Source organism: Argiope bruennichi, chromosome X2 (genome assembly GCF_947563725.1).
Source record: "Argiope bruennichi chromosome X2, qqArgBrue1.1, whole genome shotgun sequence".
Classification (NCBI taxonomy): domain Eukaryota; kingdom Metazoa; phylum Arthropoda; class Arachnida; order Araneae; family Araneidae; genus Argiope; species Argiope bruennichi.
The window spans coordinates 12,010,556-12,026,799 of NC_079163.1; the positions used below are offsets into that span (position 1 = coordinate 12,010,556).

Genomic DNA, 16,244 nt, shown 5'->3' on the forward strand with positions numbered 1-16,244 from the left:
TTAATGTGATGGCGGTTAAGTTCGCTTTATATTATCAAAATCCTCTAGTACTGAACTGACGTATTTAATTGTACTCGAAATATTCATTTAACTATATCATTTAATGTTATCAGTTTTGGAATAAAGAATTGACTGACCTTTCGTTTTCAGCCAATGACTGACATCGTGGAATTTTTGCTCCACCTTTAAGAAAACATCTGGAAATTATTTTCCCTATGGGATGGCGTTTTCATTCTTCTGTCTGGAGCTATGCGGTCTAGATTGGTTTAAACGAACAACTGCGATTCTATTTCTAGCTGAAGTCTGTTGAACAGCATGACATTGTTTCCTGCGATTAAATTACAAAAGCAAAATAGATTTTAAAAAATTTTAATGTTGGAAACATAATCAAAATTTTTAACAGGTATTAAAGTTTATAATAAATGACGTAATGCAACGCTGCAGCGCAGTTGTAATTTTCAAAGCCTCTTCTTTTTATAAATTTTGAAGAATAGTGAGCGTTTTGTAAGCAAAACCAAACAATAAATATTGATTATTCCGACGGAGACGAAGGTGTAAAACAAAACTCACCAACGAACGCGGAAAGGAGTCAAGGTCTTGATATTTTGAAACATGAAGTTCAACAACCTTCAATAACTTTTAAGAGCACATTGCAAGAACGAACAATATATAAGGGAAATTTTAGGGAATAATTGTCGGTAAGCAATAATCAATGAATTTTTTCAATTGTATTTTTGGAATAAATTGTAGATAGGCCTGAGATAAGTAATTCCCTTGGTGCAATAAAAGTGTAGTTGATTTTATCCAGTTCGTTATTGTTATCAGTCGGTTAATGTAATCAAAATTCTTAGGTCCCAAAATGATCACATTAAGTTGCAGCTACTGTATATTTCCATTTGACAATTTTTCTGTTTTCAGTAAATTTGTATTTCGGAAATAAATATATATCTGCATTTTTTTAGTTAGAAGTGTGGAACTTGGTATATGCATAGATTAATGGGAAACAAACATTTTACTAATTGACAATTTTCGCAATAGGAGACGTATAATTTTTTTTATTATCAACCTCCACAAAAACCAAAGTGTTTTCATAAAATTATTCACCTTATTTATTGAAAAACTTTGTAATTGAAAGTGATGTCAAGTTGTAATATCTAGCTAAATAAACATTTATTCTATTTTTGGGACATCTTGTATAAATAACAGCAATAAAAAATATAAAATTCAATAATTTTAGTTTTTAAATTATTTTTATCTAAATTTATGTTTATTAAAGTAATTCATGTGCAATGTATGCAGTTATAATATCATATGAGAAATACTTAAAGTGCCTCTCATAAAATTATTTTTACAGATTTTGCATTTTTTTTTAAATTATCAGATTATGTATATGATACTTACAATAAAGACTTAATGAAATTATGTTCCATGTTTGTTTTCCCTTAATTTTAAGAAAGTGATACAATTTTTTTGTTTTTGTTTGATCAAATGTACCTATGTATTATCCTCCTTTTGTATTTTTGCGTCTTTTTCATGAACAGTTCTACTCTTCTTTGTCTTAATGTTTATCCACCTATTGCTTCCATAGGTTTCATTATTATTAAATAATGGTGTTCCAAAACTCCTTTTTTCTCAAATTTTTGATTGCTTGCTTCTAACGACTAGTATCATGACATGCATAGGAATTAACACCACTCTGTTTTTAAATTATTTGTAATGTGTGCGGAATAAAGTATGTTGATGTTTTTCATATCATTTGTTACTTGCATTGTGAATTTTACCTAATAATATATGTTTTCTTACTGTCATCAAATATTCTAAATACATGTAAAATTCGATTTTGTAAATAAGTTTGCCATGGTAATGCATTAATTCAGATGCTGTGTTAATTCGATTATTAGATAAAATGATTATGGTTTTGCTATTGTAGGCTCCAGATATGAAATTCAACCGAGCGATGTTGATGAATATCGGTTATGTTGAAGCTTTGAAACAGTACGATTATGATTGTTTCATATTTCATGATGTCGACTTAATTCCTGAGGATGATAGAAATTTGTATAGTTGTCCTGAGCAACCAAGGCATATGTCTGTCGCAATCAACACAATGAATTACAGGTAAGAAAAATTGATAATGAAATATTTAATTGGCTTCTTGTATTATATTGTATTACTTTTCTGGTTATTATTATTATTTTTGTCTTTCTCTAGATTGCCATACAAAGACATATTTGGTGGTGTAAGTGCCTTGACAAAAAAGCACATGGAGATAGTAAATGGTTTTTCTAATGAATTTTGGGGATGGGGTGGGGAAGATGATGATATGTCTAATCGGTAAGAATTCTTTTCGTCTGATAATTCTCGATTTTAAAATTGATTCTAGTAGCTTTGATATATAATATATATTGGTTGTGTAATGGTTATCAGTTTGCCAGTTATCTGTACTCATTTTTTTTTTTTTTTTTTCCTTTTTAAATATTTTTTATGATATAGATAATTCTCTGTTTAAACTGAAATACTGAATATAAATTTTTTAATTGATGCATACTTGCTAGTAAAGGAAATCTTATTTGCAGCTTATAGAGTTCTTCAGTGTAATCGATTCAGTCAATCAAATATTTATGCAGAAATTTCGAATAACATATGATTATATTTTATCATTTTGAAAGTTGTAACTTTCTTAGAGAAATCTCTTAACAAGTTTGTGGATGCGAACGCTATATTATTCATTTCATTATCATGCAAAATTACCTGAATGCTATGATATTCAAATTCATAAGACACATTATTATGCATTCATTTCTATACAGTCTTAATTTTTTATTAAGGCTAATAATTAAATAATTGAAAACTATTTTATACTTCCAAATATTGGCTGATTCGTTCTTTGAGTGTTTTTCCCATTTCTTCCTATTGTTCCATACGTGTTAATAAACAAAATTTATCTATTGCATATTTTTCAGAGTACGGCATCATGGTTTGAAAATAACTAGATATTCTCCTAAAATAGCAAGATATACAATGCTGAAACACAAGAAAGATGACCCTAATCCTGATAGGTACGTTATGAGTTGTGATATTCATTAAAGGTGTTTGTGTTTGTAAATAATGTAGATTGATAGCTTCATGAAATGGCTTTTATTATTTTCTGTGAAAATCCCGTTTCTCTTTTAAATTTTTATTTAATTTGTAATGAAATTCTATTTAAGACTAAGTTTTGTTGCATGAATGCACTGTTACCTGTAGAATATATTTGAGAAAAATGTGTCGTTAATGGAAATTTTTCCCTCTTTAATTTTGCATGTCAAAAAGTTTAAATATAAAGCATTTTGTAAAAAAAAAAAAAAAAAAAAAGTAACAAAATTGTTACTATGTTTAATGTGTTCACATATGTGAGGAAAATTAAAGGGTTGTAGTTATATTTTGGTAAAATAATTTTTACTATTGCAAAATAAATGAAACGATATAGTAATTTTGAAATTAAATAGTATACGCTCAGTACTTATGCTTTTGTCCATTTTTGTGCCCTTTATGGTGGAGAGTAAGGGATTCCAATTCACAAAAGGGCATTTACACAAAGTTTCATTTCACATGTATTTTTAACATTTATGCAAAAATCCCATGTTAGAACAAGTTGATAAAATATTTTATATGTGTAGAAAGGCATTTTATGACAAGTGATTAAGCTTCGAATTTTTTTTTTTTTTCTTGCATTAAAAACGCTGTTACTAATCTTTCTTAAATGCATTATTGTAGAGATCTGAAAGACTTCAAAAGTTGATGCTTTTTTTTTTTTTTTTTTTATTCCTGATTGTTTGAGATCATATATAGCTTCATACTTACACTAAATTTTTAACTTTAATGCGCAACTTCTAGTGTTGGTTAGTATATTTACAAAAAAAAAAAAAAAAAAGTTTCACATAATTGAAGCTTATCTGAAATTTAATAAGTGAAAATGATAATGTTTTTTTCTGAGCAATTAATTTTATTTTACATTTAATTTAATAAAGAGTAGAACTAATTTTCAGGTGCCGTTAAGAACATATTGCGCTATAATTAAATAAAAGAAAGCGGCATTGTTCTGAAGATATTAGATGGATCCGATTAAATGGAAATTTCTTTAAAAATCTGGAAAAGTCAGGGAAATTGAAATAGCAGAAATGATGGCCACCCTGATCTAACTTAATATTCTCTGAAATAAATGAAGAATAAGAGCCGCCATCTATTATAAAAATAGTAAATTACATTGCATTATACACTAGAAAGAGAAAACGAACTCAATTCTGGCTTCATGAAATAGAAACTCCTTTCTTTTATATTAAAAAACTTAAATGCTTCAAATCTACAAGGCTTTCTTATTATTTTTTAATAAAACAAGCAAAGCAAACGTATTTGCTCGATTTTTCTCGAATTGGAATTGTTATTAGAATCATCCTGCAATCGACAAGCTCAATTTTCTCAAAAACTGCAATTTTAATTTTTCTTTCATATAATTTTAAATAAAATGTACGGCCCGAATTTCTCTTTTAAAATATGCTGTATGGAAATATTGTTTTTACTTTAAATGTTCAACATATTTTAATTTTTTTAGGCTTATATTTTTCATTTATGTCCATAACTTCACTTTTTGGTTCATAAATAGCATACCGAAATTTGACATCAATAAAATGAATGCTCCCTAATTCTGAATTATTTAATTTATTTATAAAGGTTTAAATACTTATTTTTCATAATGTAATTTAGTTGGAACTGCTTTAATAAAAAGCACTTATAAGTTTTGGAGATTAATAACTTTGCTTTCATGAAATGTAATTAATTGGGGATCTTTTTATTATTAGTGATGTGTTTTTACTATGAAACGATCCAAATTGCAATTTCTAATTATTATTATTTATTAAAGAGAAAACGAATATTATTCAAACATACTACTGAATTATCTTTTCTATTTATTATTATTAATACATCTACTTTATCTTATTCATTCATATAATGTTTATGGATTTATTGTCAAAGTGTATAATATCCAAGATGCAGTGATTATTAATTTCTGATGAATTTACTGTTATGCATCCAATGTTTTGAACTTTAATTCCTAAATCTGTTATATCACTGTTTTTATATATTTTATATCAAGTTGTTTTAATAGCATTCTAACCTTTTTAAGAATTAAATATAAAGGAAAAGTTTTCTTCACTAGTTATTTTATTTGAACATATGTGAAGTTTGTTCTGTGATTGTTTTTTAATATCAAGCAGTTGCATTGTATGATATAGAAAAAGATTAGCTGAAGAAATTGACTTTTGTTTTCCTCTTAGTGAAATTAAATATTAAAACTCTTTGTCGGGTATTTTTCTGCATTAATTGTAATTATATTTAAATATAATTGTTCTAACATTCCTTTTAAGTTTCCGATTTAGCTGATTTTTAAGCAGAACTGTTTTTATTTTCTTGTACTTTTATCTAGCATTTCATATCTCTTCCCTCCTCCATAGTTCTGTCTTAATGTTTTAAAATATAAGATAACTTTTCTTATATCTGCCTGAAAAAATTATTCTTAATAAAAGTTGCACTATATTTAGTTCTTTCAGAATATGCCAACTGTGAATTTTAAAATACTGTTTTAAATTTAAGTTGATTGCTGAATTTTTATTGTCTGTTACTTCAAACAGGAGGGGAAAGTGTATCAATGTGTAAGTTTGATGTATTTCCAAATCATTAAAATAATTTGATTTGCAAAAGAACTGCATTTTAGTTACAAACACTATCTGTGGTAAAATAGCATTTAAATTTTGGTATATAGGTCAGTATATGTTTAACAATTAGAAGCAAATTAATATCTTGTGCTGGACAGTGACTGAACTTCATCATCGTAATATATTGTCCAATCTAAATCGAATATTTATCTATATATAGCGATTTTATTATTTTATTGCAATAATAAATTATAAATGTTCCTGTCTTAACATACTGATGTATCAGAACTTCTCCAAATAAGAAAAATTTTGTTGCCCCTCTAATTTTCATTTATTCATTTCATTCACAGGTGAACCGATCTACTAAAATTAATCTTTAACATTAAAAAAAAATCCCAAACAATTTAAGGAATAATATATTATGAAATAGAAATGTACCAATATTTTTAGAAGTACAAATTTCGAAAAATTATAAATTTTGAAAATTTAAGTTCGCTTACTGTAGAGGGAAAAAAAATGAATTAAAAAGAAAAAAAAACTAAACTAAGGTATAATTCAGAGCTAATTTTGAAATTTCGATGATGAAATTTGTATCGGAAGTTAGATTAGAAGTTAATTTAATTTTATGCTCGAATGGCAAGTACACTTGCAACTTTAATTTTTCAGATTTTTATTCCTTAGTAATGTTTTTCTACTTTTATAGTCGTCATGCTTTTGGCATTTTTAAGTCAGCAAATTATTTATCGAGAAGTTTTATTAATTATTTCAATGATACAACTTAATTCTTATACTTTTAAATATATACTTTTAATGCATGAGCATTAAAATATGAAAAAACGAAAAATGAGCAAAATTTAGTAAAAAAAAGAAAGGGAAAAAAAAAAGGAGTAATGAAATTTGCTGACATATTTTGAATTTATTCTGTAATAAGTATAATTATGCATGAAATGTTGAATTAAATTTTTAATGAACAATAACTACTCTAATCAGAAAAAAAAAATTGACTCAAATAATAAAGTTTAAAACTAAACATAATATAGATGTCAGTTTAAATATTTGATATAACTTGAATGGAATTTTACAATAATGATCCAACTACTAACATACTGAATTTTTATTTCATTAGTAAAATTAAATGTCGATACAGTTGCCTTACAAAACTATCTCCTTGCACAACAAACTTCACATGAAATGCAATAGTTGCATTTAAATAAAAATATAAAACATATATTTGGTCATATTTCATCCATTTATTTCAATGCGTATAATTTCGAGTTCCTAGCAAGATAATTAAATCAAAATGGATTTTAGAAGGGCAGTACAGTAGTAAAATATACAATTTTTCAAAAATCTGCAAAACAATTATAAATGCATCTGTGATAAAAGTTTGAGTAAATACTTGCTAAGCTTCTGAAAAGGAAATTGAAACGCGATTCATCTTCATGATAACATTAAATCGAATAACATTAATTCGAAATATCATTTTTTTTTTTCGGCACTGCCGTATTCGTATCTAAAATCTTGTTGGTGTGTGTATGTTTTAAAGTTAACTGAACAGTGATCTCACAATTCCTTTTTATGTACAGGGTTCGTAATGTCATGAAGAATGCTTAAAAATGCTTAGTTTTCAAAAAAAAAAAAAAAAGAGAGAGAGAGAGAGAGAGAGAAAAGAAAAGTGATTTAAAATTGCTTAATTTTGAAAAAAGCTAATTAAATTTGCTTAATTTTCTGGAGGAATGCGAAAGAGGCTTTTTGTTTTGTTTCCCCACATTTTGAATGCGATAATTTGAAAGCATGGCTATAAAGTCTTGTTTACCATATGTACTAAGAAAGAAAACCAACAAAAGAGAAGATTTCGGTGAAGGTCTCTAGGGTGAAATAGAACCAGGAATTCTAACATATGTTAAACGCTTAATGGTCGCCCCCCCCCCGCTCCCTCTTTCTTCAACAATGTGCATTGCCATTTATTGAAATACTGGAATAGTTATCTGGAAGAGACAGTACGAAATACGAGTCGCCGTGCTTGTTGCGATTTAAGAAATGGTCGAACTTCAATTTTTAATGTTTTAGATGTTGAAGAATCAATTTATGCCTGATAAGTGTATGTTTTGTGTGTTAAAGAAGAATATGATGATTGGTCCGATCAAATGAAAATAAGAATGCAGCAGGATAAATTTGGCGCACCAAACTTAAAATATATTGTATGTGCGAGGAGCTGCTCTAAAAAAAACTTACATTGAAGCTTCTTTATTCTACGTTACATCGTTCTCATTAATATATCTGTTTGGAGCAATCTCTTGAACGATCTGTTAAAGGGATTTTACTTTACTATACTGAATTGTAAATTTAATTGCGGTATGTAATTACATTAGTCGATCGCGTAAAATTTAGTGTGGTGATATTTTAGCTTTAAAGCCATAAGTTTTCAATGCTCGTGATTGTAATTTTTTCATCTATTTGAAAATTAGTTGGACCAATCTCGCCAAATTGTATTTTTTACTGAGGAAAAAAAAACCTTCTTAATCTGGTACTTAAAATTTTAAAAATAAGCAGATTTTTCAAAACTTTTACTCCTTATTATTCAGATTCTATCATTTTACATTAATTTTTTTCCTTTCTTTTTATTACTCTTTATAGATTTTTTTTCACCTAATGAAATCGCTCTCTACATACAGCCCTGATTGACAGAACAACTCACAGCATAAACCATTCGAGTTAGGAGCATGATATTTGGGAAGTTATTTTAGGGGTATTAGAGGCCCGTTAAGAATAGATTTTTCAAAATTTTCATTTGAAGTTTAATTTTTTAAAAAAGATTTTTAATTTGTTTTTGCCGTAATACCAAAACATATTATCACAGAAAAATTATATTTACAACGTTTTAAAAGTTAAAATAATAGATTTTCAATGTTATTAATTTTTTTTAAATGAATGTATTATTTTCTTTTGTTCTAGTAATTTTTTTAAAAATTGGCTTTGGATACAATTTTATTATCTCGCAATGACTTCAAAAAATAGTTTTTTAAAAAATGCTTCAATTAGCATTTTTTTTTAAATATTTTTCTTCAAACTATAAAACTGGCTTTTTTTGTGTGTGTGAACTTTATTATTTTTTTATTTATTTTCCCCTTTCCTCTATTTATCAAAACAAGAACTTGTTAAAGTATTTTCATTTCTTCTTAAAATATATCATTACGTTTGTCTGTAAGTTTAAATTAAAGTAAGTCTTTTTGCATATAAGTTAGAAAGCAGGTTAGAACATAGCATTATAGTATCAGCGATTTCAAGGCAGTTTTCCCGCTCTTATGAGGAATGCTTTAATTCTTAGCTTTATAAGAGTGCAAATAAAATTATTGAATATAGTGAGTTAGACAGGAGAAAAGTTTCACTTTCCCTCCAGATATGTCTAGTCTTAATTTGTTGTTGCATATATAAAAATCAAATGCCAAATTTTTTATCGACATTATTATCGACATTTTCAGAAATGATGTGTCCTCCTAAATACTGTAATAGTTTATTTTTTTTAAAAAAATGTTGAATGAGGTCGCAGATCTTTGTTGTTAACAATTTTTTGGTATTGATAGTTTGATCATTTTTAAGTTTTTGTCAAAACTCAAAAGAAATTTTTTTTATAGTAGAACAAATTATAAGGCAGTTACAGAAATAAATATTAAAAATTGAAGAATACACGTTAATTTTTTTTTTTTTTTTTTAGTTTTCAATAAAAAAATATGTATTTTTATAAAAAAAGAAAACATCCTATGTGTAGAAAATTTGCAAGTTTACGTATGTATACTTTACAAAGATATACATACTATACCAAGGTGCTTAATTTTTTCTGTTAAGGTGCTTAAAAAGTGCTTAAAAGTACTTAATTTTTGCAATAGTTTCTCACTACCCACCCTGATAACCTTGGGCTAAGTATGATTTTACCTTATAATTTGTTTCACTCTCTTCAAATGAAAAAAAAAAAAAAAAAAAAAAAAAAAGATTATTAGATTTTTTAGGTAAAATATTTTATATTTCTTATACTAATGGCTAATAATATCATAAGCATTTTCTATTCATATCTTGTAATATTTCTTTTATTACTTTAAAATTTTCATCTTCAAATACTTTTTACTAATATTTTGCTATTAATTTTCAGATATAATAAACTTTATAAAGGCAAATATCGATTTAAGAAAGATGGACTAAGTAATTTAAAATATTCACGTTTAGACTTAGTTCTTAAAAAGCTGTATACGTGGGTCTTAGTGGAAATAGAACCAATAAAATAGTAAGTTTTTATTTTTTTTAAATTTCCTTATTTTTGTATGAAAATCATTTGTTGAAATTAAGTCTCTAGTTTGTTTCATTATCACTTATTTATATGGCACAGTTTTAACCTACAAATTTAGCGTTATCTAACTATTTTTTCGATTACAGTAACAATTTATGAATGATTAATTTGAGCATAAACGTGTGAACTGTGAAACATCTGTAAAAACACTGTAGCCAAGATATTCAGCTTCATTTTGTATTTGATTGTTATATTCTTTAGTTTTTACTGCCAATAATTTTTTATTAAACATTCACAAGTAATAGATTAGTCTAATATTTCCTTTGTTGTATTTTTTTTTTAAAGAAAGAGCATTCACTTTGAGTAAAGTTTAAAAGCATTCGTTTTATCTGATTTCGATGGCCAGTTTTTCTTCCTCTAGAGTAGATCGAATGTTAAAAGAAGGAAGTGTTGGCTCAGGTGCCATAACTTCTTTATCTTACTATAGTATGAAATTACGAGTATTTCCCAAAAAAAATTACTGCTTCGAATCCGGATGTTAATAATTAACTTCAGATATAACAGTTTTTAAAACATTTTTCATCGTGTCTGAAGCATAGAAAATAAAGCGTGCGTGTGTGTGTCCTTTTTTAGAATCTTTAGACCGTGAACAAAATAGTAGAATTTTTCTTAGGACAGATCGTCTGTCATTATCAAACGTATTTGCAATGCTTGTAATTGGCAGAAGTACTGAAGATATAAAATTCTAACTTAGGAAAAACTGAGTAAGAAGTCAATTAGACCAGTATGGCAATGTGTTGATTTGTTTCGTTCCATATAAATTGTATACTTCTCGCATTGAACTTTCCTTTTATGTCAATCTTTGTCCTTCTAACTGCTGACTATTTTAGGCATATTTAAATGTGACCTAGAAATGGTACATTAAAAGTCTAGTGTCAAAAGCTGAAACATATTTTTAAGCAACTTATTTCATTATTTAATTTATAAACAATGAGAAAAAATTAGGCCTTTTGAAATCGCTCATTTCGGAAGTTTTAGTGGACGAAGCAGGAATTTTAAATATGTTTGTGTTTTGAAGATAATTTTATCAAAGATTATTATAAGCCATACATACTTTATTTCAGTTATAAATTTAAAATATTTACTAGTTATTTGATAACCTTTTGAATAAATGACAAAAAAGCAGTAGTGTCCTTTCTTAAGTATATTAATTAGTATATTAGTTTTAAGTATATATATATATTCTTGTATATACAAAACTACAGATTTTAAGTTCTCTTTTTTTATCTTTTGACCAATTATTTTTTAAGTTAATTATGAAGTGGCGGTACAAAATCAAAATTTAATTCGTTATTAAATTATTGTTTATTAAAATTTTGAAAATATTAAAATGATTTGTCTTTGAAAATATTTGTGTGCTCTCGAAGGCAAAATTAGTACAGTAATAAGTAAGTAAAATTCGATTTCAAATTTCTTTATTTACCAGTTTGAATCGGATTAAATAAAAATGTTTTGTAAAAAAAATTGGAAAAGATTAGTGGGATACTTTTTAATTTATTGCTTTGTTAAAAACTATATTTATAATATATATATATTTATGATTTTATTGCAAAATCCAGTTTCTGACACATGAATTGCGTATACCGAAAATTCATGTATCACTTATGTATATGATGATAATTTTTGTATTGTTTTGTTTGTTTTTTATTTTTCAGGTTGTTATATCAATTCATTGCATTTTTACTCAAAGTTTTATTCCTATGGATAAGGGGGAAAAGAATGCTATAAAATCACTGGATGCTCAATATTCTGATTTACAGCTACTTCTGCTGTATAATCGTGCAAAGAATCATTGCATGGAAGTTGAACTGGTTATTTAATTGTATTATTTTTAAAGTCATTTCAATTTAATTGTGCATATGATAATTTCTTTTATCAGAGCTTCGTTAAAGTTTCATATTGCTGGTTTGATTTGTTTTTACTTTACCTTTTACAGAATTCCTATTAGCGATTTGATGTGTCAATAAATTTAAGTGTTATTTCTGAAAAAATCCTTTTCTGCTTTTGGTTTTCAAATTTTAATAGGTTTTTAAATTTTGCTAATTGTATGTATTTATTATGCAGCATATTGTTGTAAATAATGTTGACAGATTTTTTATTGTTAAATATTTTTTTTTCTTTTATTCGCTGACTAATTTGAAGAACAGTATTACATTAGTTTACATGTATACAAAAACGTAGTCCATAATTTATTAGCTTTTTTTTTTTTTTTTTTTTTTGTTATTGAAGATATACTGATGGTAGTGGTGCTTTTTCAGAAATACCATTTAATCAAGGTTAACACTAATAGTTCTTTTATTCATTTTCTTTGTGTGTAGATGTGTATCTACATGTGAATTGTCCGTTTTAATTCTGAATTGAAATATTTGATCCTTAATATATGTTCTGCTGGTTACAATTAAATGGGCAAATGGTATAAGTGGAGTTTTTATTGTATCTCTGTCTGCAATGCTTGAGATTTATTTCAGCATGTATTCTGTTATCATTTGTGTATTTGATTATTCATGTTTTTGTCATGTTCCCGAAATGTATTTTTATTTATTATTTTAATGTTCGGATATATATTAATTTTCATTTTGTTTTAGTGTACTATAAAATGTTGTTTTCTCTGTGTTTGATTCTGCTGATTTTGGCTAAAACATTTTGGTCCTTGCGTTTTACTACAATAGTTTATAATTATAATACTTAAATCAAAACTGCAAAGAAAAAAAAGAAGAGGCAGGTTAAGTGGAGGGAAATAGTTTTAGAACACCTTATATTTTGCATCAGTAGACCTAAAAAAATTAAGATGTTCAAAATTATCTCAGAAAAATACAAAATTTAAATTATTCTAAATCTATGATAAACTTCTCAGTTTTTAATAGCGAGTTGTATCGTTTAGTTTGTTTTGCAAAATATTATGTATAAAACATTAAATGTAAATACTTTGCTCTATTAATTTATGTTAAACTTTTCTGTAAATATAAATTTTTCAGCCCTTTTTTTTTTTTTTTTTTTTTTTTTTTTTGTTCTGTTCAGATTTACGTAATTCTGCGAGTTTACTTAATATTAGTTGCTTTCATATTGTTTGGTTGTGGAATACATCACTTCAACTTTTATAATCTTTTCAGTGAACTGTGGAATCATTCATACTCAATTTGCAAAAGATTGCTTTTTATTTGTCGTATTTGTTTATTTTTTTAAATTCGATTTGATTTACTTTGTTTCTGGACTTGGAAGTTTTCTAGTTTGATTTGATCATAAATTGCCCGATGTCCTTTAACAGATTTTCTTATATAATATATAAATTTAGGCAATTGATCTATATCTTTCTTGACATAAAATTCAGTGTAAGTTATTCGATACCATGATCTGTTTTGTTGAACATCTAGATTTTTGAATAGATATGTTAGCATCTTTGAAGTTTCTTTTATAAATTTTAAAAATTCAATTCCCTTGCGAAGAGCAGTTTTGTTGATGTTCAGTTTTTATATTTATGTAAAAAAAAAATTGTATTTTTACTCTAAACTATTTCATTTTTTGAGGATCGAATTGTTATTTTTTACTTCATGTAAGAATTTATTTATTTTTTGTTTCGATCTAAGATGTATGGTTTGCTTGTCTAATTTTGCATTGCATTTTTTAGCAGTGTTTTTGGTACTTGGAATAGATTCATATAAAGCTGTAAATGTTAGTGCTTCTGAAAAGCTTTTAAATTGAACAAAAATATCCTGGTACTCGTCTATGCTGTAACTAGGCTATTTCCTCATAAATTGAAATTTTCTTATTGCCTACGTTTCATCATAAAAATCTAAACAGAATGTAGTCTAATTGAAACAAAATATTCAAATATGCAACTGGTTGTTGATTAACTTACTATGGCATTTGATTTGTTTTCATTCATTCACTTGAAATTTCCTTCTTATACTTACTAAGAATTGATAGAACAGATCTCTTATTCAGTAGTTATATAGCTTAAATTTTTCGACTCTTTCATTGTTTCATATTTTCCCCTCTTCTGTTCAAAATATTTATTTAAGAACATCATATCCATAAAATTAAATGAAAAGGAATAGGGGGTTGTTTTCGTCGTTATTTTATCTTGGTGAGAAAAATAGAATTGCTGCAGTTACATCTCTTCCAACATATTATTATAATAGAACTTTTTAGCTTGATTCTAGGCATGCCAGCAATTCTTTTTGGTATCTTTTACACTAACGTCAAAGTGCCTTTCGCCTTTTCGTTTGATATCTATTTCATTTATGGTAACATTTCCCATTTTTGGCCTTCAACTTCGCGTTAATTGTACCTGTTTTCATTAGTACTTATTTTTATTGAAATCGTTACAAAATTGTAACAATTTCAAATTTGCAGTATCATAAAGATCATGCTTAAATTTAATCGAATTATTTGCTTTGCCACCAAAGCAGTAATTTTAAGATTTATCATATCTTTTTGTCAGTTCAATTGCATTTTATGCTCTTGCATAATGTTCTGGTATTATAGTTATTTAAATTTTCTAAATAATTGCATGTGCAATGAGAAAATTGTTTTTATTGATAATTTTTCATATATGCATTTGCGTAGTTTCTTACCTAATAAGTATTTAAATTTTCATTTACATCGAGACACGCATCTTCTATTTCAAATCAATACCCTACGTGTTCCTTAGAAAAAAAAATTTTTTTTTTTTAATTCATTGGCGTCTCTAGCATATTTTTATCCAGGCCGCTAATATTTCTGATTATTTTATTCAAATATATTAAAAATAACTATTAGAGAGATGGGATGCACTTTTCATACACAAACTCAGTTTTTCTTCATATTTGTAGATACATAATTTCGTATATCTTATAGCAAACCTAAGTGATGCTTGCACCATAGTAAATTGTGATGGTACTTTTTGGTAGTTAAATTCGTTTTGTCCGTAAAATGATTTAAATTCTCAACGTCAGTTCTATTTTAATGTGTTTTCAAATGTATTGTTTCCTAATATGTGATAACAGCTAGTATTAGATCTGTTGTAAGCCTAATTTAATATTGCTTCGAATTTAGAGATTTACATTTCATGAAAGCACAAATGAATATATAAGTAATTGGAAACATTTAAGTAATTGAATAATTTTTGTATTCTTGATCGGGAATTAGTATTTATTTGTAGATAATATATTTATAGTTCATTCTTTTATCTTCCTACTGGAAAAGGAGACAGACTTTTCTAAGATTTATTTTCCTAATTTCCTTATTTATTTTTAAGTCATTTGTAATTAGCTTTGTAATTTTCTTTTCTTTCAAAGCATAATATGATTGACAAATTTGATATTCTGATGCTTAAAATTTATCTCCAGTTGATAATTTCGATACGAGTATGATAATGTGTGAATTTGTTTTAATGTTTTTAGATAATGGAAGTTAATGACTGAAATTACGCCTTAACATATGTGCACAATTGAATTTCTTGTGAATTTAGATTATTTCTCAAATGGATATACGATGTCTTAGAAATTTTAATGGATTTTTAAGCCAAAATTAATTTTAAAATACTGCTTATAAGTAAATGAAGCAACAAAAACGCATTTGTTCTTCGATTAATAATTATTAATACTTTATAGTAATTTCTCAATCTGATATTCCTATTTTACAAGGAATTACTTCTATTCTTTTTTTCCTGTTTTATCGCTGAACATGAAAAAGGAAATGGAAAAAATTGAAATGTGTTATTCCGAAAAGGGATTTATTTCGTAACAATTCATTTGTCAAGTGTTAAGCTTGCATAGCCTCACATATTAAATTTTTAAATGTAACAAACTTTTATTTTTTCTCTAACCTTTAGTAAATAATGAATTTAACAGCATTTCAATCGAACGAATTCTTTTATAAGCGTTGTTTTTGGATTTAGAAACATTGCAAATAAAACCCATCATATCTGCTTTTTTTTTTTTTTTTTGCAGCATTTATTTATTTTATGCAAGAGAATTATCGAGAAAACTCTTACCGAGATTTGTCTTATCACTTTTGCCAAGATTTTTTAAGGAGTTATATTTCACGTTGTAATTTTAAAACGATTATTTTTCTGTTCCACCCATATTTAATTGTTTGGACTTAAATATGTAATGAATTTTTTGTGATGCCGAAATATTTGTTTTGAACTTCTCGATAGGTAATTAAAGATTAAAATAATGTTATTTTCCCATACACATGCATTTATTCCAAGTTCATTGATATTTTTC

At 26.3% G+C, this 16,244-nt stretch overlaps 1 protein-coding gene across 1 annotated transcript in view; it reads left to right on the forward strand.

Annotated features, from left to right (window-relative positions):
* The window catches only part of LOC129960417 (beta-1,4-N-acetylgalactosaminyltransferase bre-4-like), a 68,893-nt gene extending 56,904 nt beyond the window's left edge, over window positions 1-11,989 (forward strand). Inside the window, exons 4-8 of the mRNA XM_056073840.1 lie at window positions 1,931-2,118; window positions 2,212-2,334; window positions 2,964-3,059; window positions 9,841-9,972; window positions 11,691-11,989. Of these exons, the coding sequence (XP_055929815.1) occupies window positions 1,931-2,118; window positions 2,212-2,334; window positions 2,964-3,059; window positions 9,841-9,972; window position 11,691 (540 nt within the window). The 3' untranslated portion in view covers window positions 11,692-11,989. The remainder of the gene's footprint in view (window positions 1-1,930; window positions 2,119-2,211; window positions 2,335-2,963; window positions 3,060-9,840; window positions 9,973-11,690) is intronic.
* The last annotated feature ends 4,255 nt before the right edge of the window (window positions 11,990-16,244 follow it).